The sequence below is a fragment of the Drosophila obscura genome, unplaced genomic scaffold (assembly GCF_018151105.1).
Source record: "Drosophila obscura isolate BZ-5 IFL unplaced genomic scaffold, ASM1815110v1 contig_179, whole genome shotgun sequence".
NCBI classification, from domain to species: Eukaryota; Metazoa; Arthropoda; class Insecta; order Diptera; family Drosophilidae; genus Drosophila; species Drosophila obscura.
Genome location: NW_024542766.1, coordinates 6,706,342 through 6,730,641, shown reverse-complemented (window position 1 = coordinate 6,730,641; position 24,300 = coordinate 6,706,342). Strand labels below are relative to the sequence as shown.

General features: G+C 37.4%; 3 protein-coding genes and 1 long non-coding RNA gene across 7 annotated transcripts in view; 2 read left to right on the top strand and 2 right to left on the bottom strand.

The window, feature by feature from the left end:
* Positions 1 to 4,719, top strand: part of LOC111076301 (neuroguidin) — a 58,116-nt gene extending 53,397 nt beyond the window's left edge. The window contains exons 2-4 of the mRNA XM_041592492.1: positions 3,514 to 4,196; positions 4,258 to 4,445; positions 4,503 to 4,719. Of these exons, the coding sequence (XP_041448426.1) occupies positions 3,514 to 4,196; positions 4,258 to 4,445; positions 4,503 to 4,642 (1,011 nt within the window). The 3' untranslated portion in view covers positions 4,643 to 4,719. The remainder of the gene's footprint in view (positions 1 to 3,513; positions 4,197 to 4,257; positions 4,446 to 4,502) is intronic.
* A 3,622-nt stretch (positions 4,720 to 8,341) lies between these two features.
* On the bottom strand, positions 8,342 to 13,219 carry LOC111076305 (protein obstructor-E). Of its 2 annotated transcripts, none has more exons than XM_022370053.2 (2): positions 13,028 to 13,219; positions 8,342 to 9,171 (listed from the first exon to the last, which is right to left on the bottom strand). In XM_022370053.2, exons 1-2 carry the CDS (start codon positions 13,080 to 13,082, stop codon positions 8,498 to 8,500), a joined length of 729 nt encoding a protein of 242 aa, XP_022225745.2. In that variant the 5' UTR covers positions 13,083 to 13,219; the 3' UTR covers positions 8,342 to 8,497. The 2 variants fall into 2 exon arrangements, with proteins under 2 accessions (XP_022225745.2, XP_022225743.2); XM_022370051.2 differs by lacking the exon at positions 8,342 to 9,171 and adding an exon at positions 9,289 to 10,136 and having other exon boundaries at positions 13,028 to 13,211.
* The window catches only part of LOC111076306, a 68,782-nt gene continuing 57,095 nt past the window's right edge, over positions 12,614 to 24,300 (top strand). The window contains exons 1-2 of the long non-coding RNA XR_005967624.1: positions 12,614 to 12,665; positions 20,896 to 20,986. This is a non-coding gene — a long non-coding RNA (uncharacterized LOC111076306). The remainder of the gene's footprint in view (positions 12,666 to 20,895; positions 20,987 to 24,300) is intronic.
* Positions 13,089 to 24,300, bottom strand: part of LOC111076302 (beta-1,4-glucuronyltransferase 1) — a 66,453-nt gene continuing 55,241 nt past the window's right edge. Inside the window, exons 1-6 of one of the 3 annotated variants that reach the window (XM_022370050.2) lie at positions 22,161 to 22,363; positions 18,626 to 18,878; positions 17,637 to 18,559; positions 17,372 to 17,568; positions 17,183 to 17,295; positions 13,089 to 17,114 (exon numbers count right to left, since the gene is read on the bottom strand). In XM_022370050.2, coding sequence (XP_022225742.2) covers positions 16,917 to 17,114; positions 17,183 to 17,295; positions 17,372 to 17,568; positions 17,637 to 18,559; positions 18,626 to 18,871 — 1,677 coding nt within the window. In that variant the 5' untranslated portion in view covers positions 18,872 to 18,878; positions 22,161 to 22,363 and the 3' untranslated portion in view covers positions 13,089 to 16,916. Of the gene's footprint in view, positions 17,115 to 17,182; positions 17,296 to 17,371; positions 17,569 to 17,636; positions 18,560 to 18,625; positions 18,879 to 22,010; positions 22,031 to 22,160; positions 22,364 to 24,300 lie in introns of those variants that run through there. The other 2 variants (XM_022370048.2, XM_022370049.2) reach the window with 2 other exon arrangements.

Here is a 24,300-nt window from a genome sequence, read left to right as displayed (position 1 = left end):
TGTTGCATGTTGCACATAAAATCCATTGCTAAATAACGGTTAATGCAAAACAGCGACAACATTGCAGCAGCAACAACAACAACAACAAAATTGTGTTGCAACAGCGAGAGAATACCCTACAAAGAGAGGGTGTTGTATGCTAGAAGAGATCTTTGTAAATGCAGACATCTGGGATGAATTAAGGATGCCATATGTATGTATATTCTGCGTATAATTCTTATTAAAATTATTAAAAATCGATATATGTAGTCGGTTGAAAAAATGTTTGCTATAAAGAAAAAGAGAGAATTTGGATTCAGTAGAGGATATTATTCGTAATTTGATGATCAACAGGTGATGTGGTAGATATGTATTTCTACAAAAATGTGATTTTTAATTACCAAATTCTATGGCTAAAATTGTACCTTTTCTGGCAAGCGTATTTATAAGCTATATCCATTATAATCTGCTTACTAAATCATCCAAATAATATATAGAAAATATTGATTGTAGGACAAAGTTAGCCAGAGATACTTTTATCCAAAGGCAAATATGTTTTATCAGACAAATTTAATGAAGATCGAAAGTCAGAGCAAACTAGAGAGAATCTACCTCTTCGACGCTCTAAGTTTGGAGTCTCCTTCTTCGTTTCATTGTTGTTTTGGCTGCATTTCGAAAATTACACAAAATGCTCGTCGAATTTTAAATCATTTTGGCACACACACACACACACACACGATGTAGGGACCAAAAAGAGCCGGTAGAGATAATGCTAGATAAGAGGCGGAGGCTGTGAAGTGCGAATAGGGTGGATTATAGTGGTGGGTGGGAGGTTGGTAGGTTGGTACCATAGTTTGCCATTTTGTTGTAATTGCTTTTGGGCCAGGGCCTATATACAGAAAAGTTGTCTCTGGGCAGTGTTTAGAGTTGTTATAGCACTGTGTTATGGGGCGTCAGTTTATAATGGCAGCCTCGTTATGCCCATCTCATTTTGGGGTTATTTGTGGGGTTTTAGTCGGTGCTGTGCTGTGCTGTCCAGCTGCATTTCTGCAATTGGCTGTTGCTTTTCGGCTAAAATATGCCCCGCGTTTTATTTAACGCTTTGTTTGTGGCACTGGCACAAGAGGAGGTGACTATTTTCGCCCGATGCTGGTTAGTTTTTCCTATGGAAAATCAAGTGATGCGTTGCGTTGCATTGCATTGCGTTTGGTGTGCGTCAGTGGAGGCAGTAATTGCGTTCATATTGCAGCCTCGGCTAATAACGCTTTTGAAAATGTTTTTGTTTTTTTTTTTTCAGCCATTTTGCAAACAGAGAATCGAATTTTTGTGTGGTTTATGCGATGATGGTTTTTTCTTTGGGAGGGAGGAGGTTTCGTATTCGTATGTGGAATGCGGATTCGAAGAGAGAAAGACTATGAGAAATTCTTCAAATTCTTTAATATCACATAACATAAATTAAACAGTTTTAAAATTATGGATAGTTCTTTTATTTTTAAAGAAATTATAGAACTTATCTTTCTATTTACACCAAAAATTATCTTAAATGTATATTTGAGTGAGAGAATTTGTATTATAATAATTTGTCTTGTATTAAACTTGTCTTTAAGTTATTTTATGGTAGTGGGAAATATAGTTCGTGATTTAGATATTTACAGTTGTTCTATAGTTGCAATTTTGTACCTTCATTGATTTATTTCACTCTCATATCAACATCAATGCAAAAACTGTACCAACAATCGACTATCCCGGAATGAAACTGTACCTTAATTGTTACTCGTTATTATATTACTCGCTTATTCCTTATCTCTGCACCTAAAACGTTTTGAAGCAAAGCATTAATAATAAGCATTCAAGCAAACTCTTAACCCAAAACCTATGGAAAAAACCTGTCCCAAAAGACCAGGAAATAATCTTTTAAACATAATCCTAAAGGGAACCTTTTCACTACCCATTAAAAACGTTTCAAACAACTTTACCTATAAGCAATTCAACTACCCCTATTGTCACACCTCACTCTCAGAATGGACAGTGTGTTTTCCGCGCCACTAGCGCACCTTTTGAAACAACTGTACCCGCAAATATTGCCGCAATGCAATATGAATATTTGTGCATTGTTTAACATATTGGTGACTGGTTTCTCCACCCACCCGCATTTGCAGCCACATTTCGAGTGGAATTCCACTTTGTTTTAGTATAAAGCCTGGCCACAAAATGCAATTAAAATAATTTGCCAATAATAATATGCAAATTTTGCAGCGACAGAAAGTGCCATAAAATCTGCGGGTTGTACAATATCCCTGCGCATCCTGCATCCTGCCACTGGATGAGCAATTTTTGTTATCTAAATAATTATTTGGTAAATTGCTTTGTAAATTGCAGACGACGAGAAATTCACAGACCACAAATGACACCAAAACAAACGAATTGTGAAATAAAAAAAAAAAAAACAGAAAAAAAAAATACCGATCCATGCAATTTTGCAATTAATCTCTAAAATATACGAAAAACCTAATTGCACCGCTCCGCACCGCACCGCACAGCCACTCATATCCCATTCCTATATACGTAGTTCCATATGCGAACTGCTTTATTAATATTAATTGAAAATAAATGCACCATAAGCCGCCGCATCGGTCAAAGAGCAGCCAACAACAGCAGCCCCAGTGGGGAGTGGGGTTGTGGAACTCCAGTGGAGTGAGGAGTGAAGTGGTGGAGGCTGTGTGTCTGTGGCCAAAAATGTTGTAAAATTGCGAATAATTAAATGGCAACCAATAAAATATGCAAATGAGTTGCACAAACGACACATAACATGAGCGGGGTATGGGGTGGTGGGGGGAAGTGTTGTGGCAGTGGAATATTTGCACGATGAAATGAAATATATTGTGTGTGTGCATAATGTGAAAGCAGATCCCTAAAGAGCGCGACAGAGGACGGAGTTACAGCCGAAAGGAGTGCTGTCAGATGGAGGTACAACCAGAGAGAAGCTCCTTAGGGTGCTAGCGATCCAGCAAAACACGGAAATAACAGGAAACAAATAATATAGAAAATAAACCAGAGATTCCACTTTTAAGCCATGCATAAGCACAAATAAAATATGCCCTGGAACTCCTAAGAGTACTATGCATAAAGCTATGTAACCTCTGGATTATAACCTTTATAGGGTACCAGAGGGACATTATCTTATGAGTATTCTTACATCAGAGATCACAGAAATATTTATCATTGGAAACAATTCTGGTTAAAAAATATATAGAGACTGAGACTGAGGTGGGAAAATCTACCTCATTTCGTTTGCTCTTTTTTCCATAAAATGTCCATAAATTCCCCAAAAGAATTGACATCAAAAAATAAATTTATTTTTTTTAAATTTAAAAATTAAATTTGTAAATTGTAGTCTGTAGTTTTAGTCTGTGTTGACGTCTTTTCTTTTAAGTTCAATCGCTATAATTACTTATCATAAAGATTAGACCACTAAGAGGTCTATTTTTTTTTTTTTTTAAATAAATACAATGTTTTTTTTTACAACTTATTCAGGCATTGGATTACGATTGTGAGGTGCAGGGCCAACAGGACATACCGCAGGCCATTCAGCTGCTGGGAGAGATGAACAGCAATGTGAAACAGGTGACAGATCTGGTGGAGGGCATGCTGCAGCGAGTGAAACGGGGAGAGCTGACCACAGAGTACGGATTGAGTTTCCTGGAGGTCAAATATCACATGCTGCTGGACTACTTGATCAATCTGACATATGTGGTGCTGCGCAAGTGCTCCGGCGAGACCATCGAGGGTGATCCCTCCATCGAGCGACTCATTGAGATACGCACTGTGCTGGAGAAGATCCGACCCATAGATCACAAGTTGCGCTACCAGATCGACAAGCTGGTGAAGACAGCCACCACGGGCGTGTCGAGCAGTACAGATCCCATACTGTACAAACCGAATCCGGATGAGATGATCAGCAGCGCCGCTGGTGCAGACAATGATGATGAGGATGAGGACGACGATGATGCGGAGGCAGGCAGCGACAGCGATGAAGAGGAGGATGACGAGGGCGAAGCAGGAGCAGGATCAGCGAAAAAGCCAAGAAAGGCAGCAACCGCTGGAAAATCAGGAGTCTATGTGCCGCCACGCATCAAACCTGTGTACTACGATGGCGATGAAAAGGATGCCGATAAGGAAAAGAAGGCCTTGGACAGGGTCAAGAAGAGGGCCATGACGTGAGTAGCTTAAATAAGATTTTTCTGAATTTCCATTCATCATTATTTCTTCGCTTTCCAGTTCCTCCATGCTGCAAGACCTCAAAGAGGAATATCTGGATGCCCCCACAGAGATATCTTCGGGCTCCAGGGCCCAACAGATTCTCTCAAATGCCCAAAGGGAGAAGCAGGAGTACGAGGAGACCTATTTGATGCGTCTGCCAGTGACCAAAGCGGAGAAGCATCGCCAGAGAAAGCTAACCACGTTGGGTAAGCGCTAAGAAAACCCTTCAAAGAGCTAAATACTAAATCAAATATCCCTTACAGGCACACTGGGCGATGAAATTCTGGGTGAAATTAGTCGGGAGTCGGCACTGCGTGGAGATGGCAGCAAAAAGCGCAAATTGGCCAAATCCCGAGGCAAAGGCAAGAAGAAGGGCAGTGGAAAAAAGCGAAAGTTTAACTAATCGGAGAGATTGATTATGAGGACAAAAAAAAACCACTTTAAAGTGGCACAAAATTATAGTTTTTAAACATTTTTAAATACTCGAGAGTTTTTTTCGATTACCTAAGATCTTCCATTAAGTTTTTCTTCTTTTAGTTAAACGCCGTTTATTCATATTGTTTTGCATTATAGAACCTCAGTTTATATTTTCATGGGATAATGTTACGTTTTTTATAATCAAATTTCCATTAAAGTTTTCGTATATTTTTCCACAAACTAAAAAAAAATTGTGTTTTTCTTTATTTATTTTTAGTAGTTTTTTCTTTAAGAATTTTAAGAGTATTCAGATTTGGAATACATAAAAAAAACCATAAAATATATTCCAAATAAAATATAATATAATATATAAAATAAAATGCGCATTGTAAACTGCATACAAATTTAGGCCACAAAATTAAACATTTAAGTTGCAATTATTAAAATTAAAAAACAAAAATTAAGCAAGAAAACTAAATTAAGACAATTTTAAACAAAACAAAAAAAAACCAAAATTCCAAATTAAAAACTTTGTCTAGTAATATATTACAAACGAAAAAAAAAAAACAAAAAGAAAATTTCCAAATTAAAAATTTAACACTTAAGGCACAGCAAAATTAATCGTAAAGGATAACCAAAACATATTTCGTTGTTTTTAGGAGTCAAACCAAAATAAAAATTAAACAACTTTTGGGCAAATGAAATAATCTTTCGGCAGAAGCTTTAGTTATTCCGGAAAAATCACTTGAGTTGAAATAGAAATTGAAACCACAAAATTACAAAAATGCAGACAAGACAAAAAAAATATTGTAAAAAGAAAAGAAATTCCAAAAAAGCAAAAACTAACAAAAAACCAATACAAAAAGCGAACAAACTTCAGTGACAAAAAGCAGATGCCTTAACAAGAGACCGGTTTATACAGTAAGAAAGAAAATCGAATGAAAAATCGAAAACAAAAACGAAACAATTTTGACAACAAATTTTTATGTTGGCGTATAGAAAAAGAAAAGCAATGAACGAAAGAAAGAAAGACTATATAGAACTATGATAACGTAAGCCCCACCCAAAAAAAAACAAATATAAAAGACAAAAAAAAACTATAAAAAACAGAGCAAATATTTGAGAAACAAAAGCCAGAAAAAAAACCCGTGTGGAAAGTTCTTTTAGTTTGAAAGAGAAAAACTCCTAAAAACAACTGAATTTAGACACAAAATTTTATATATTTCTTATATATATATAATGAATAAATTTAAAATTAAGAAAAAACCCAAATTTTGAATAACCAAAAAACGAAAGAGATGCTACGTCCACTTCAAAAGTTTTTAAAAATTATGAAAACGAAACAAAAACGAAAGCAGTTTATGGAGAATGCGCGCAATAGATGGTTGGAAGGGGGAGAAGTATATATTAAAATATATATTAATTACTATCATTAAATGTAAAAAACATTAAAAAAAAAACACCAACAAACAAACCATAAATCCTAGCACTAAGATTATATAAGAAAGCAAAGCAAAGCAAAACTTTTGGCTTTTACAACCAACTTTGACGAAGAAGAGTGAAATTTATTCGAAATTTTCTCAAGAGACAAACAACTTTGTCGTGTTTTTGGCTATAAACTTTAATGGACATATGCAAGGATGGACGCGACATATGCAAGGATGGATCGTAAGGCAGACTCAAGGACAAGCGAAGAAAGAAATTACCACATAAATGCAATAGAACTCGAAATTATTTACAGGCAGCAAACAGCATAACAGCAAACAGCAGAATGTTTTCTTAAATCTAATCCAAATAAATTAATTTAATTAATTTATTTATGTGTTGAAAGCTGAAAGACTGAATATGTTAAAACGAACTAAAACAAAAATAAAAAAAATACGAAAAACAAAAAACCAAAATGTAACGAACGAAAGAAAGAACGAAACGAATGAAAAATGAAAAGAAATGTAAAACTTTTTCTCAAGCGATCGATGTGTACGAACTTAAATAATTTTAATAGCCGAATTTCTAGCACAAATTTTTACTAAAAAAAACCAAACAAAAAAGATGACTAAAACATGGAATATTTTCTCTATCATTTTCTATCGACAATTGCCAATCGCTTTTGATTTTTATGATTTAGTTTTTGTTATTATTTTCTTTTGAATTTCCATTCAAAATGCAAAATGCAAATTGTTCCTCTTTTTGTGTATGTAAATGAGAAATGTGAAAATGCGGGGTAATGAAAAGCATAAGAAAATATATTGCAAAAAGTGTAAAGAGAACAAAACGAGAAGAGAAAAACGAAACAAAAGTGAAAACAACCAAACAAAAGTCGCCTTAGCCAAGCACCACAAAGCAAAAACAAAAGCAAACAAAAACGATACGATACGAAACGAAACGAAATGAAAAAACTTTGTAAAACCAAACAAAATACTATACTAATATACCAAACAAACAAAAAACCAAAAAAAATACCACATTTATTTGTTGTAATTTAAAATAATCGAAACACACACGCAACAACATCAACAGCAACAACAAAATAGTGCAAAAAGTTCAACAAAAATCTTAACAACAAAACAAAATGTAATTTAATTTTTATAGCCAAAAGAAGATGGAAATCTGATGGAGGATGGGATCTGGATGAGGATGGGGTGGATCGAATGGATCATTTAGTTCTTAAGAAGCTGAAAAAAAAAACTAAGAAATTCTGAAACTCGAGCAATTGGTTGACTTAGTGATACAAGAAAAAAAAACAGCATAATAATCTTATTCGTATGTTTTTTAATCAACACTCAAACACACCACAAAAATTCGAGCTTAAATTATTTTCAAAAAACATAAAAAAACTAAAGATTTCCATTTGGCATTTGGTTCAACAAAAAATTGTTTTAAAATAAAAAAAAGTAATAACTTTTGTAAAAAAAAAAACAAACAGAATTCGATAGAGGATGCTGGATGCGGAAACAGAAACAGGAGCATGATAGCGATGATAATATGAGATGATAAGTTTACGATGTAATAATGTTTAAATGTGTGGAAAATGGTTGGCCCTCATATGTAAAATTGATCTACTTATATAAGTTTAATTAATCTACCAATAATTAATAAGCAAACAAACCATTAAAACCATTAACTATAATATAATAAATTCCAAAAACAAAAAAACCAAAACCGAAAATCTGAAACGGTTGATAAATTACAAATTAAAACAAAAACTAAAGAAAAGTCTAGAGAGTTTTGTAATTTTGTGGGTGCTGTTGGGATTGGTTTTTTTTTGGGACAGGAAAGTGGTTATAGGTTTGGCGAGTATATCTGGAATACTATTTATGGAAATATGAGTCTGATGGAGGGCTACTGATGCCGCTTTGGGAAAGCAACCAGCGCTAAGGGAAGACAAGACAATTCACAAGAAGAACCGAAATATAATTCACAAAATTCACTGCAGTAATCCACACCCTTCTCTACAGTCCTAGTTCTTGGGGACTCTGGCTTATGATATTTTTTGATTCAAGACTTCTCCATTGTTCTTTGGGATTCTCTTCGACCCTTAGCTCAAAAGTAACTTAAATTTGGTACAGACTTTACAGATGATAGGCGGGCACGCTTTATTCCAAATTTCTCCTTCCTACTTTTCTATATTTATCTGCAGCTTTTACCCATTTTAAATAGCTTTAATTTATTTATTACATATATTTATATTACTCGTTTATTCAATACGCAAACAACAAAACGTTACAGTTACATATTTACAATATAAAATAATAATTATTGCACAGGAAATGTTCAACTTTCAGCCTCTCTCTGGGCAAACTGTTTAGGGCTCTCTCTCTCTCTCTCTCTCTCTCTATGCCCATTAAAACTTTCCTTGTTTCTCGGCCTTCAGCTTCTGCTTTTCCTTGAGCAGGGCATAGCACTCGGGCACCTTGTTGTAGAAATCGCAGAGCTTCGACTCGGAGTTGAAAGCCAAATACTTGCCACAGTTGTACAAACGCGGATGTCCATTCACACAGACAAAATATTTCTTGCATGTCTGCGGATGGCGATAGTAGCGCAGCTCTCCCTCGGGGCTGACATCCACCTCGGGTGCAATGGCATCGACGGGCTCAGCGGCCGGGCAATTGAATCCCAGGAAGGCTTCGGCATTGCAGCTACCAACTAGATCGGGCCAGTCGCACTGGTACGTCTCCTCATTGAAGGCCAATCCCTCGGGGCACTTGGTAATGCTGGCCACACCATGGGCGCAGTTACGGTAGACGCCGCACTTGGTCTCATCGCCATTCGGATAGAAACCAAACTGTCGGGGGCACTCGTCAGTGCCGTTGGCCGGCTGCAGGCGTGCCCTCTCCTTGCACGTGGAATACGGCGCATAGGTGCACTCTCCGGTGGCTTTGGTTCGCTGATGGAACAGCAGACCATCGGGACAGAGTTTGGCTGTGGGCACATCATCCAGACATTCTGTATAGGCATCGCATTGATCCCCGGAGGCAAAGCGACCATTTGGGAAGGGGCATTCGGGTGAGCACAGAACTGAAAGTAAATTTTACAAAAATATATGTTAGCAAAGGAATTATATTGCTTGAAAAGTATTATAAAAATAATTAGATATGTCTTCATTTTCCTTAACAAATTTCCATTATTTATTCATCTTAACAAAAATTCCATTCTTTATTTTGTGCTAAGCAAAAGATACAATTCAATTTGCCAACGATCTTTAACTACAGACTAGAAAACTCGAGCAAACGCTTATGCCACATATTGGTATGGCCCTTTTGTTTTTGTTGTTGTTGTTGTTGCATGGAATTAGTCTTCCTCCATTTAGTTCTTGGTTCTGGCATGGGCACGTGCCGCCTTGATTTGGGCGCCCTTCTCTCTGATTTCACTGCTGCAATTGGGCACATTCTCAATGTCATCGCATTGATTGAGCTCCTGATTGAATGCCTGATCCTCGCCACAGCCAATGCGACGTGGACGTCCCTCAATGCAGATGAAATACAGCTGACAGTTGTCCGGGGACGGATGGAAGGTATAGTCGGCCTCCTGTTCACCGAGCAGCTCCGATTTGAAGGCAGGGGCCGGACAGCTGAAGCCCAGGAAAGCCTCGGCATCGCACTCCTCGACCTGATCGGGCCAGTCGCATTTGTAGGTGGACGGATTCCAGGCCAGACCCGCGGGGCAATCGAAAACAAATCCCTTGCCCGACGCACAGTTCATGAACTGTCCGCAGTGGCTGGCATCGCCCATGCGGTAGTAACCAAACTGATGGGGACAATCCTCCGTGGGCTGGGCCGACTGCAGGCGGGACTGGGCCTGAGAGCACTCCACATCAATGGGATAGCCACAGGGATAGCCCGTGGACTTCTCATTGTAGAAGAGACCATCGGGACAGAGCTTCTCCTCGGCCACGCCATTCTTGCACTCGATGTAGGCATCGCATGAGCCGGAAACAGGAGCAGTGCCATTCGCCTCGCGACATCCTCCACCAACGGCGGCAGCTGCAAGAGAAAACAATTTGAGGTTCAATATGGTTGGATGGTGGGGGAGCGGGCGAGCTTACCTCTAATGATTTTTATGATGGAGATGCTGACTCTGACTCTTTTTCTTTTCTTTTTTGAAACTATTTTATGATTGAAACAATTCGCGTAACATTTGCTCACGAGGCCAATGGCCATTAATGGACGCGACAATGGCAATGTCTTGTCATCTTTTTTTTTTTACAGCGGATCTTGAAATTATAATGAATTGTATGCGGCACGACACACCCCGTTTGTTGAACCCGTGTGGGTTTTTTTTTTGTTGTTGGGGGAATTTCAATTGTATTTACATTTACTTTTGAGTAATACGAAAGAAATGGGTTTGAATAACACGCTTTGACTATTAGATTGTGGGTTCAGTGTGTGTAGGTATGGGATGGGCTTTTGTGGTATGAAATTATCTAATGTTTGTCATAGGCAAGTCAGGGTTTCATAGCGCGGTAGAAATATTACTAAATCAATTTTGTTTAATTGCAAATATTGATACGAGAAATGTTGTCAGACGAGAAAAAGGTGAGTGCGGAATGAGAGGAGAAATACGTGAAGTATTAACACAAATTGATTGAGTATCAATCGTACTTCAATTTATTATAAAATTCAAATTTAAATTTATTCATTTCTAAATGAACTTTTTTTATTATTAAATTTAATTTGCATTTTTTGCTGTTGGTCATAGATTTCTTTTTAATAATCTAACAAAATTTACGTATAAATTAAGAAATAAATGGCGAATTTCCGTATAAATAGGGAAAATAAATAGCTAATTTCCGTATTAATTGGGAAAAAATTACTGGATTTTAAACTCCGAAATATCGTACAAATTGGAATATAATTACTGCTTATATAATCCGAATAAATTAGGAAATAAATACAGATTTTTCGTATAAATAAGAAAATAAATAGTGAATAATGAAAGATGATAAATGTGTTATTAAATATATTAAATACTAATTAACGGAAGATAATGTTAAGGAACCTCTAATGTTCGTGTGCAGAAAAAGCCAAGGTTTTTTATATCAAACTATATCTAAAAACAATATTCTATAATGTCAACTGCTACAAATTTTCCCACACATTAAGCAAACACCTCACGTTGTCCACCATCTGTAGTTTCCCCCTGCATTTAAGCCACAAATGGACAACGTGAACGAATGCTGGACTAAATTCAATGAGATCTCTCTCTCCCACTGCTCCGAAAATGAAAGAAGATGCCAGAAGACGATGCTGAGACGCTTTAAAGGTCACATTAACCGGCTATGGGGCACGCATTGCGGAGATATATCTCCGACTACACGCCACATACGAAGCGAGTATAAACCCGTTTTAGCCTTAGCCAAAGGTTATGCAATATCGATCTCAGACTCTGCGTGTGAATCAAATTTTTACGAAAAATATGTTCATCGATTGACCTTGAAATATGGAAGAGATTTCAATGCAATGAAGATACCAAAAGAAAAAACAAAAAAAAAAGTTTGTTGCCTCAGTCTTTCGTTTCATTCGTTTTGCTTTCCGCATTAATTACTTTGCAGTTTTTTTTTTGTACCTTTTTCTTGGAGTTTGTTTTTTATGATTATTTAGTTTTCGACAACTCGTGCGATTTCCTGGCATTGTTGGGAAATCTTTATCTTTTTCGGTTGATGCTCCCGTTGGGTGCATCGCAATCTTCAAAGGGGTATGCCACAGTTGCCTAATGGCTCGCGATGACGCTGCTTCTCTGCCCGATCAACTGAATTATCGCTGCTGTTGTGTGTAATTGAAGCTTATGCAAAATACGAATAACTGTGGGAAACGTCAGGTTTCACTGGCTACACAGAGATTTTTCGTTGTGGGTGCGCGACTGCTACTGTACGATTTTAATTGTGGTGGCGCCTTAAACCAGGGTGTAATTATGGGGGTGCTGCTTAAAAGGTTTGACATGTGAATGGATTTTGAAGGAGAACATCTAGTAAATTAAACTAAGTAGAATTTTAGTGAGAATTGGAGAGGGAAAAAAACTACAATATAAGGAAAAGAAAAATGAACCTTTGTTAAGGGGTATCCCATGAATTATTTGTAATTTTCGGGTTCTTATAAAGGGTCCAAAGGAAAACTTTCGATTCATTTAATTTAAATATTTAATTTTAAATACCTGGTACTGTTATTAAAGTTAAATAATTTAATTATTGGAAGAAAAATTTATGAAAATATATCCTTAAAAGATCATCAAGGACAAGCGTAATTCTTTCCAAGAAATAACTAATACAATTTTTGAAATATAAAACTAATATTTAGTTTTAAAATCCTTTCATAATTATTCTACAGAATATGCCAACCAAAATGTAGGTAAAGTCTTTCCTTGGATACGAGTCTTGCTTGCTAAATTTTCTTTAACAATTTTTCATTTTATTAAATAATTTATTTTATTTCTGAATTTTTTCTAGATTTACTTTCATAAAAAACTGCATTTAAAATTCGGAAAAACCATTCAAAATTACAAAAGAGTAGAAAAACGTAAGTTGAAGTTTAAGTTTTATTATTTTCACTTTCATTCAAATATATTTTTCGTATTCCCGCTGAGAATTAAAGATTTCCAGCTACAATTAACACTTTTTTAATTGAATTTACTTTAAAATGAAGATGAGGCAATGTGTTAAGTAATTTCAAAAGCCACAAAACGAAAGATCATTTTGTATGTATTCAATATTGCTTTTGTCAACTTTTGGCATTCAAAGGTATGTATTTTGTACGCTTTTAAAAGTACCACTTGTACGTACAATTTTATAGTATAAGCCACAACCGATTTGAATATGCAAAAGAGTCATTCGTTTTGGCCATTAAAATGGTATATATTTTAGCCTTAAAGTAGTACTAACCCATTGAGCCAAACATGGCCAGGCACAACAAAGCACTGATAACTATTTTAGCCATATTTAATGTGTGTGTGTGTACGTGTGTAGGATATATCCTTGTCCCTTTTGTGGGGGAGCACTCGGAATAGGTAAAAAGTGGAGAGCGGACGCGTTTGCGATGCTCTTTCAACGAGCTGACAATTTCGACTGTTTTGCGCTAGAAACGCAACGCAGATCTTAACTGGTAACAAAAAAAAAAAAATCGAATCCCAGGCGACAGCCGAACCGAAGCTCGCAGTCGTGCAGCTGAAAGCCGGTAAAGCCCCAGACGTCGTCGCTTGATCTTCTTCTAGCAGCACCAGCAGCAGTAGCAGCGAAAGATTGCGACAGCTTTCAGCCTCAGTCGCAGTCGGCTGTCGGCAGTCGCCATCGCCGTCACAGCCTCAGGTTGCAATAAAAACCCAAACATGTTCATAAATAACAAGTAAACACAAAAGCAAAAGCCATCAGATGGCATAAATTTCAAGCGAAAATAAAAGCTTCCATTCCACTTGTGAGATGAGACATGAGTCACTTCCATCCTCCTTCCAGCAGGTTCTTCGCTAGCAACTGTCTCAAGTATTAATCAAATATCCAGCCACGAATAATCGTTATTCAATTTATGTTAATCTCTGATCTTTGTGGGGATATTTGCATATTTCGCACTTTTATTTTCATTAAAACACACACACACACACAAATCGTACACCAAAGGCAACAAAATTAAACCTGAAAATTCAAAAACTTAAAGTCAAGGTCGGACTGCGCCCAAGAGGCCGGCCGTACCAACCACCAGCCACGATTTGGGTTTGACAATGATCGCGGTTTTTAGGCTTAAGGCAGAGTTGGGATTTTTTTTTTTTTTTCTTAGAGAATCCAAACAAGTTTTAGCTACAGATTTAAGCATTGAAGATGAATATTCAGGCGCTAAGACTCAAGAGCTGAAGATTAAGATGAAGAGGAACACGTATATTGAAGTTTAAACAGGCATAATCAGCTAATGACGACAGCAAAGGCAGTTGAACGAGGTACAAGATTAGATTATAGATATATTAAAGGTGTTTTTTTTTTAAGTTATTCGACTGCTAGGGCATACAATTATTACAGGAAAAGGTTGTTAAAAATATTCAGCAGAGATCAAAGGGGCAGAACATATTTTTCTTCAATAAAAGCTTTAAAAGACTTCCAAATTCGGATGAAAACAAGACTCTATCGAAGATCTATCAGCAAATATCAGACTCCCAGGCAACCCATTAATTTCCATAAATTCTCAGCATACCTTTGAACCCCGCCCCCCTGTAAACAATTATAAATCTTAGATACATATATATTTTTTTTCAAATTGATTTTTTTTTGTCTTTATTTTTTACACTTTTCTTTACATTGTATACTTTCTCGCATTTCTCTCATCAGTTTGTTTTATTTTTGTGTCTGTGTGTTTGTTAGCCTTTTTCTTTATATTCTCAGCTATAGTCCATGCTCAGCAGATTTATTTGCACTTAACTCTTACAAAAAATATACTATATTTATGTGTGTGTATGTGTTGTATTTTCCATAATCGACAACTTAGGGGCGAAAACATTCCGAGTGCAAACTATAAAGAATTAAACGTATAATAGTTGGCAGGCTAGATATCGCATTAAGAAGACTAATTAAATAGGAAAAAAATACATACACGTACTTTGGACCCTGACTAAAGGCTCCCGAAAAACACTATAATTGATTTCTTTCTATATACAAAATATATATTCGTAGCTTAAATTAATGTTTTGTAAAAAGTTTTGCATTTTGCATTTATTTATGTACAAAAATAAGTGTGGAAATTAGGAAAATGTTGTCTGGTTTTGTTTTCTTTCAATTCATCTTGTCTTTATATAAATATTTAATATTCTTTTCAATTTGTCTAAGGCACTTTAATACTTTTTACTTCAATACAAATATATTTATTTATTCTTGTTGTTTCTTTTTATTTTTAAATTTTATATTCTATTTTTATTGGTTTTTGTTTTGTTTTTTTTTGTGTCTACTTTTTCAACAATGGGGATTTTTCGTGTCTACATTTCCGTCAACAATGGGGAGTTTTTGCTTTAGGTTTTTAGTGATATTTTCTTTGAGTCTTACTAAATTTTGTTGAGCGCATAAAACGAAGCGAAAAATTAAACTAAAAAAAACTTATATGCTAGACATCCAAATAGATACAAAGATACACCAAATTGTTGTACGAATGTATTTTTTGTTCCCAAGTCGCGCTCAAAAATGTCTTTTCTTTCTTTTTTTGCTGTTGTTGTCTACAACCAAAACACAGCTGCTTAGATCTAATATTTTTTTCGTATTTCTCTGTAATTTTAATTTATTTTTAATTATTTATTTCGATAAGGCCTATTCAACAAACAAAAACCTTCAGCATTCGTTCGAATTTTTTTTTAAGTTTCGATTTAGTTTCGATTTTTTTCATTATGTTTTTAACATTTATATGTGCACAAGTTTGACTTAATGTTCAACACTAATAAAAAAACATATACAAAACTAATTTTAAGTTTGGGTTTTGTTTTGTTTTTTGTTTTTAATGTTTTTCATCTCTGTTTTCCCATTTATCGCTTAAACATTTAACGTTTTTCTTCCTTCTCGTCTCTCGCATTTTTACTAGTACAAATATCACGGTTGTTTTTTTTTCTTCTACTTATTTTTGCATTTACGCTTATTGAAATGTGGTTTATCTTTCAATTTTGCATTAACTGCAATTCCCCTTGCAATTCAATTCTCATTTTCTTTCTTTCTTTCTTGCTTTTTTTTTTGTATAATTTGTAATATTAATATTGTTTTTTGTTTTGTTTTGCTGGTAGCGCTCTAATTGTTTTTTTTTTAGCAACTCTCAAAAGTCTATGTGTAATACGTAGTTTTTTCTTCTTGTTGTTGTAACATTTCTCTGCTAATTTGTTGTTGTGGTTGTTGAGTAGTTTGTAATCTACGTTTTGGTCTTTGCAGGGTTAAGTCTACAATGGCCCATATGAAAAATAAATATGGCCTAAAAACAGAACTGTAGTCGAAGAGCCATAACAAAATGTCTAGACATTAGATTGGGTTCTCTCTCTCTCTCTCTCTCTCTTGTTGCTGGTATACAAAAAGTTGAGTATTTTGATAAAAGGAAAAGAAGGCTGGGGAAAAAACAAACAAAACTCAACGCTTGTGAATGTATAGGAGGATTGAATGTGGATTGAAATTGGCTAAACTAAAATATAAACTTAACTTAATAGTAATTGAATAATGACTGCCTAAGAGTAGTAGAGAAATCTATACATACATATGTATATGCAACCAAATCCTCGAGTGTCTGTGTTTGTGTTTTTTAATGAATAATATTTACAGGAAGATTATATGGTAGGAAGTATGTAGTAGGAACCATACTACCCTCTCTGGTTCCACCATTTACGGAGCAGCAGAACTAAAATAGACCACAAAAATCTAACTACGTTTAACGTACTTAAGCCGTGCTCTTTCTCTCTCTCGCTCTCTCTCTCTCTCTCTCTCTCTCTAGAAGGCTGCTGTAGATATAGAAAAAGAGCAATCCACATACCCTGGAAAAACAGATCTGATATTCTAAAGCCTAACTACGGTAACTGCTCTCTCTCTCTCTCTCTTTCTGTCTCTATTAAATCCTAGGGCTAAGTCTTTAGCTAATTTTTTGTAAGACACGCACTTGAAGGGCGCATCCAATGCCATAGTTTTAGATAGATAATCTATCTGCATCTACATATGTATCTCTGTGTATCTATGGCATTGCAAATAGTAATAGTGTTGTTGCTGGTTGTTTTTGTAGTCTTTTCGCCTTTGCCTTGGCTCTCAATCCGCTCAAATCCGGCTTCAGAATTAGTTACTATATCCCACAACCTTTGCGCATGCCATACATGATCTTCAGTTCGGGATAAATGATCTTTCGTATCAGCTGATTCGTTTTGCCCGACAACATGGCCCTGCGATTATCCTTTTTCAGCACTTTAATGCCAGGCTTATGCACCAGAAATGCATTATCCAATATATGGAATTCGTAATCCAAAACGCACAGCGCATAGCCCTGAAAAGAAATGGATTTTAAAATGTGTGTTTAAAATAAAATAAAATATATATTCATGGATGCTATACCTGTGGCATCTTGTCACTTTTGCCCTCCCAACTAAGCCGCTCATCGTAGTGGGGATCCGCATGTGTGCCAATATAAATGGGCTCCCAATGGATATAATAACCAGTGCGTTTGCCTATGAATAAAAAGAGAGAGAGAGAGTCGGTTGGTTAATTCTGGTATTTAAAGGGAGGCTTCTTATTCTCTCGCACCTATGTGAAACACACTCAATTCATCCGTTTCATTGGCCGCCATCCATTCCTTGGACTTGGGCACACCATGACAGCTGGCACAGACGCGCTTATGAAATGGTATCGCCTTGCCAGTGCGCAGGAACTCCTGCAGCTCTGTCTTGTCATGTGGCACAGGTGAATTCTCCTCCACCTCGAATATGGCAAGCGGAAATACTCTAAAAAAAAAAGCATTAAAAATCAATAAAAAATAAGAAAAATAAATTGATCTAAGATTAAAACCCACCTGGGCGCCTTTCTTCTCAAATACTGCTCATTGCGGGCAATCATTTCAAGGAACCTTTTGACCAGACCCGGATTCGGATACAGCTCAATATCCGAGGCCAGGATAAAGTGCGTCAGTGCCGAATCGCGTGCGATATTGCGACCCACATTCACCGGATACAGGAGCTTCTTCTGCGCCTTGTACAGGTGGCCCGATGTGATGTTAAAGTACGGCGCCGGCAGGGTGCAGTTGTAGCCCGTCTTGAAGACATCCTGGGGCTTGGGCACCGCCCTGGGTATGTGCTTGGTGCCAAAGTAAATGTGAAAAGTGGTGTAGGCACGCACCAGATGGCTGCCCGGCAGACATTCCCTCAGATACCGAATGGAGTCGACGGTGGGCTGGAAATCTGTGCCTGGCGCATGCATGGCTATGCTCACGGGTGCCTGCCAACGCTCCAGCAGTGGGATGAGGTTATCGAGGAATGTGTAATCCGCATGGGTGGTGTATGTGATCGATTCGTGGCACTTGACCTCGCCATGACCCGCCTGGACGTAGTTCTGCAGCACCCAAAAGTCACCGCGCTGCAGCGTCTGCTGATGATAGTCGCGATCGTAGCAATTGATCAGCGATCTAACACGCTCCTCCAGCTCCTTCTCGTCGCCGGTGACGATGTAGCCATCGTTTTGTGTGTTGTTTAGCTCCGGATTTGGTGCATTTGGCACGCTTAGGCCGCCTGCACCGATATTCCCAATCAGCTGATTGGGATCGCTCAGAATGGGTGCACCACCGCTGTCGTTGGCAGGAATTTGTGGCGCAACTTCCGATGCTTGGGCAGCCGCTGACGCTTGGGCTGCCGCTGCCGCCGCTGCTGCGGCCGCCTCTGCTGCTCCTGCGGCATCTGCATGGGCCAGCAGCCTCTCTTCCGCTTCAAAGATCTCCACTGGCTGCAAGCGGCAAGAGATATGGTTAATGTTGAGATATATTTAAGAGCAAGATTCTCTTCGACTTACATCCTGGCTCTTGGGAGAAGGCTGCTGCTGTGGCACTTGTGACGCGGCTGCCATTTGTAATGCGGACACCATTGGCTGTTGCTGTTCCTGCAACATAAAGCTGCCGCCATTGGCAAAATTATTGCCGCCGCCAATCATCAGCTGACTGCCGATATACAAGATGACGGCAACATTTATCAGAATGCTGCAGCGCAGCAGCCAATTGCGACGCGTGAACATTTTCTGGCCCAAAGGCTCAAAGCGCATGTTGTAGCTGCAAAGAAAATAAATCGAATTTATTTGATTAATTTAAGGCATAAAGCAGGAAATATTGCAGTCTGCAGTCAATGAGTTTTTGTTGATGCTGAAATAAATTCCCATGTTTTGTGATAATTTATGAAGCCAATAAATGCCCGAGAGAGTCACTAAACTTCTCTTAAGCTTACACTTAGTGGAAGGCAGTGGACTAAAATAACTCCAGAACATGTTCCCAAGCAATGATTGGCCATAAGCCATGCAAGACTCGCTCTTTTAGTCAATTAAATCCCCAAAAAACAAGGCTACACAAACAAGCCCTCAACTATATAAAGATTATCCATAATCTTTCCTACAATTACCATTAATTATGGTCTAATAACTGCTCATTACTGCTTATCGCAGTTCCAGTTTCGTTCGCTTCCAATTCTAAGAAGCAGCTAGAAAACTGTGAAGTTAATTGAGTTCTACGCCCATTCTGTATATATATATATTCCTATAAAACAAAAGCAGTAATATAATTGCATAAAAATTACTTGAAGGTCTAATGAAACTCCACATACAGAGAAAATACAATAAATCTATCCAATTCTATTCGAAAAAAAAAACAAATAATTTCTATAGAGAACATCAGTTAACATTCCCTTAACATAGAACTGTTAGCAACTGATGACAGAACTGTTAACAGACCGCCATCTGTGCTGGTTTGTGCGAAGCTTTGCTTACTTCGCTTTTCGCTAGGTGGCGCTTTGTGTGAGATGTGAACAATTTGTAAGTTTTAGAGTCTATTACAGTTTTTGAGTGATAGCGTTGGAAAGTAAATGCAGAAAGTAAGATTATTTTGATATCAGCAACCGCCCAATCAGCAACACAGTGCAATGGTAAAGCCACTCTCAGCATTGCTCTCTTTACTTTTCGCCCCCACTCATTGCACTGCGCTGCCTGCAGTGCGAGCAGAGAATCGTAGATAAGCCAACACGATGAGATCATCGCAGCGGCCCTTTGCTTAAAACTTTGTCCAAAATCCCAGCGCAGCAGCCACCTTCGATTCATAAATGGGTCGCAAATTCAGCAACAACAACACAATAGCAAAGACACTCTCATAATTGCTCTCTTTACTTTCAAGCAACGCATGAGGACATTGCACTCACACTACCTGCATTGGGAGGAGAGAGAATCAAAGATAAGATGACTCATCGCAGCGAGCTTTGCATGAAGTTGTGTCCAAAAATCACAGCAAAGCAACACGTTCGCTCGCCTTGCAAAACTAAAAATACTTAAAAATAGGCGAATAGCTCGCAAAATTCGAATAAAACCCCATAGAAGTCGCGTGTGATAGGTATTGCCAATATGCAAAGTGAAAATAGCCCGAAAAAGCCTGAAAATGATCAAATTTATTGTGAAAACCCCGAAAAGTGTGTGGGGTGAGCCGAAAGGAAAAAGTAAAAGTTAGAAAATGATCGCAGCATTAGTGAAAATGAATAAATTCAGTGTTTCGAGTAGTGAAAAATGGGAAACAAGCCGGCCTGCAAAAAGTCTATTGCGTCGCAGCTGTCGCGCTGCTTCCAGCGCTCAGTTCCAGTGTGGATGGAAACACAAAAAGGAGTGCAAGGAGGATTGCAAAAAGTGAGTGAAAGTGAAAGCGCATGTGAAATATAAACAGATGAATGTACCGCAAGGACTAAAGAAAGGATCGGCCAAAGACATTGAGCGCAATTGAGTGATATAAGTGAGTGAAATGCTGCGATCAGGTGAGTGCAATTGCAGGGGACGGAGTGAAATGAGGCGAAATGGGCAATAAGTGAGTGCTAGTGCGCGAGTGAAAAACGGACTTTAAAATATAAACAGTAACTACAGACAGTGGAAAGAGAACTTCACTGAGAGTGGTTTAACGGAGGAGCATAGCAATGCTTGTTTTTTCTTTTGTGTAAAATGCAAGGTAATTCTACACTGCAATTCAACAATTCGACTCTGCAATATATTATAAAATATTTTATACATTTTTATTCATTCAAAATTTCTACATTTATTTCTAGGCTTTTCGAGCGAACTATAATAGCTCCCTTAGATTTCGTCATGGAGAAAAAAGATCGAAAGAAATGATGACCGAATGATAAGACAGATAAGGTAATTGTACGCTAGACTCCATATTATGTGATGCATAAAACATTTCAAGCATATACATATTTTTGCTCTTAGGGAAGGCAGGAGAAGCCCTAAGAGTTTTCTATCATTATCTGGTATTTTTTATATATTTATTTTCTAGAATTTTCAATTATTTTCAGGTTTTTTTTGTTGTTATTATTCCTGTTTTTTTCCGGTTCTCCACAACTTATAGGAATCATTTATAGGACTTAAATTTATTTCTTTAATTGAGCTATTCGTACAAACCAAAATTGATTGATTTATCTATCCCTGTTTTTCTGTCCCTCTACCCACTAATCTTTATTTCAGTGTATCCTTTAGATCTATTTGCTTTTCGTTCTATTTGACAAATACTTTCTCCCATCCGAACCACATTTCTTTCCACACTCAGAAGCAGATTCCTTCTTACTCCACTGCTAAACCACATTTAATTTTCTCCTTGTAAGCTGGTGGGGTGTCCTGCTCCTGCTTAAAATGATTTCAACCAAACATAAATATTGAAATGCTACAGTTGAATATCTAAGGCTCGTATAACGCAGCAGTTCTTCTTTGCTATTTAAATAAATGTGTTCAGAATCAATAGCTTTTGAGATATTTTGAGCCTCTATATGCGGAATATTTTTCATAAATCGCGCCAATTTCAGTGCAAAAATATTGATTTCAATTAAGCCAAACGTAAACATTTATACCCTTTGCATTTTACAGCACGAATATAATCTTATCATAAATTGTTTTTAGTCGCTTGTTGCTTCGATTCTTATAATTTCGACACTAATTGGCTTTCTGCGCTTTATCACAAAAAAAGACACTCTCAAATGCATTCGGTTTCACAGTCGTAAACATAATCGTAAACACAGGAGTTTATTCCTTAGCACTCATGTCTGAATGAGTGTGAATCACTTTACGCGATGTTCAAAATTTATGTTAAGCATAATTAAATGATGTTCCACTCTAAACCTGTACTCCTAGCTAACCAACTATTAAACTTGAGGAGTATTTCTCTTGCCTCTTGGGAGATTCCATATTCCGACTACACGAACCGTAAGGTTGAGCACTTCACACGAAACTGTTGGACCTTTTGGCTTTGCAAGTGGATACTTTTGTATATCTTTTCACCGCGCAGCACCTTGGACGTGCTGCTGTATTTTCTACTTACGTAGTTTCTTATCAGCGGGCGCCGCACGCCGCAGCCACTGCGATTGGTTATGGTTATCACGGAACGCGTCAGTAGCCCGAAACAAAATGTCGCACAGGAAGTGCTTGCGTAGGTTACGGTTTTGACAGGAACTCCACTCTGTGCTCTAGATTTATAAATAGCCACGGATATGTACTGTTTGAATGTTCTTCTATTTCTGCGCATTTTCCGGATGAGTTGCTGACATTTTAAGTAGATTTTAAGTGCAGTTCATGCGAATAACCATAGCCACATTTCGCTCTGAAACAGCAACAGAAAAAAGGTGGTCGCCCAAACGGGTTTTGCATTACATTTGCGTGTTGTTCCCGGTATATAAAAAAAATATACGAAACAGTGCCGAATGGAATGGAATGCCCCTCCAAAACGAGAGTGCAACGACATTTGTTCGCTGTCATCAGATATTAGTCACAAAAAACGTAAAATTTCGTTGTATATTCAATTAACATGTGATTTTTTTTTTCCGTATAAAAGTTCCGGTTGAGTAAACAGGGAACTTCTTTGAAATGCAGCTGTATTGAAACTACGGCAATATAAAAAATATTCAATTGAAATTCAGTACCAATGACCAAAAAAAAAAGTTCCCTATTTACTTATAAAATCAATGTTTATTTCTAGTATATTTATGGTATACTCGTTTTATACATACTTTATGAATGTTCTACCGTCTGAAGATAATGGGTTTGTTTTTTTGATTAATTTGGGATAATTATACGATTACATACGAGTTCAAGATTTATCAAATATTTTTTTCTGCACCAACAGTATATTCGGAAAATATTTTCTCCATCAAGGAATATACTCTCAAAGGAAACTCTTTTTAAAAGAAGAATTTATTGAATAAGCTATGCAAAGAAAAAACCGAATATTCTCCTCTACACAAATAAAGTAGAATATGTGCTAAGAGAGTGCTACACATTTTAATATATCTAACTAGACCCCGATTGCGAGTATCATATGACTACGTGAGGCGAGGCTTTGCTCAAACAAAACTGCAGTTGTGTGTGTGTGTCTGCCTGCTAAAAAAAAAGCACTAACATGTTTTATTGAAGCTGCTTTTTGATAGCCGGCCAACAGCAGCATTAAAAAATAAAACTCATTTGAAGCACGTATTCACGTATTTATTTATAGAAATCGCCTTTAAAGTACTTGATTTCGCCCCAATCAATGCCCCATATAATGCTCTCATTATGACAGAAAGTTTTCACACCACTTCCTGTAAAAACTTTCTTTAGTTTTCTGATAGTCACGCAGCGCTTGTCAAACTTTACTTCGGAGGAAGCTGCGGGAGGCCTCAGAAACTGTAAGAAACAAAAATCTTGCAAAGGAATAAAATTTAATTTGCAAAACACGCATCAACCGTTAAATAAACAAAACAAAAGTATTTTTCTTTTACAATAACTGACACTTGCCAAAAAAAAATTGCCATTACAATTAAGAACAGGCCACGCCCTCGTTTGCCCTCAAAAACGATCAGCGTTAATGGATGTCTCTCAGTGCCTAAAGATTTCTATGAAATACAAAATTTATTGGGCGACTGGTGCGGCTTCTGGACATCAGATCAAGTTCATTCATTCATTAGTGGGGTGGACGGACACTGCGCCCCCGGGGGGGTCCACACGAGCTCGCTCTGAAAAATCTATCTGATGGATTGTCTGAGCGATGGTTTCTTCTGGAGTGGAGTTCAATGCACCATCGACAAGTGTGGTGTGGTGTGGCGCGTTGCGAGGGCCGCCCGGAGAGTTACCAAAAAGTGCCACCGGTTTTCTCTCTCTCTCTCTCTCTGTGTGTGTTGCGTGTGCGTTTGTGTGTTTCTGGGGCATTGTCGGACCTCTCGTACTCGTACTTGTCGTACGATGATGAATTTGCATAGCCCGCGGCGCGGCTAGCCTCCAAACATCACAACCAACTCCCCAAAGTAATCCCCACCACATCTTTACGCATACAGGAAACCAACAACTACTAAACCAACAACAACAACAACAACAAGAAACAACTACAACTTCTACTGGAAACAACAAACAGCCAAACAGCATCACAATCTGCGGTCGCTCTGGCCGTCGGGCAATTTGATAAAAAAAAAATATATATAAAAAAATGCTTG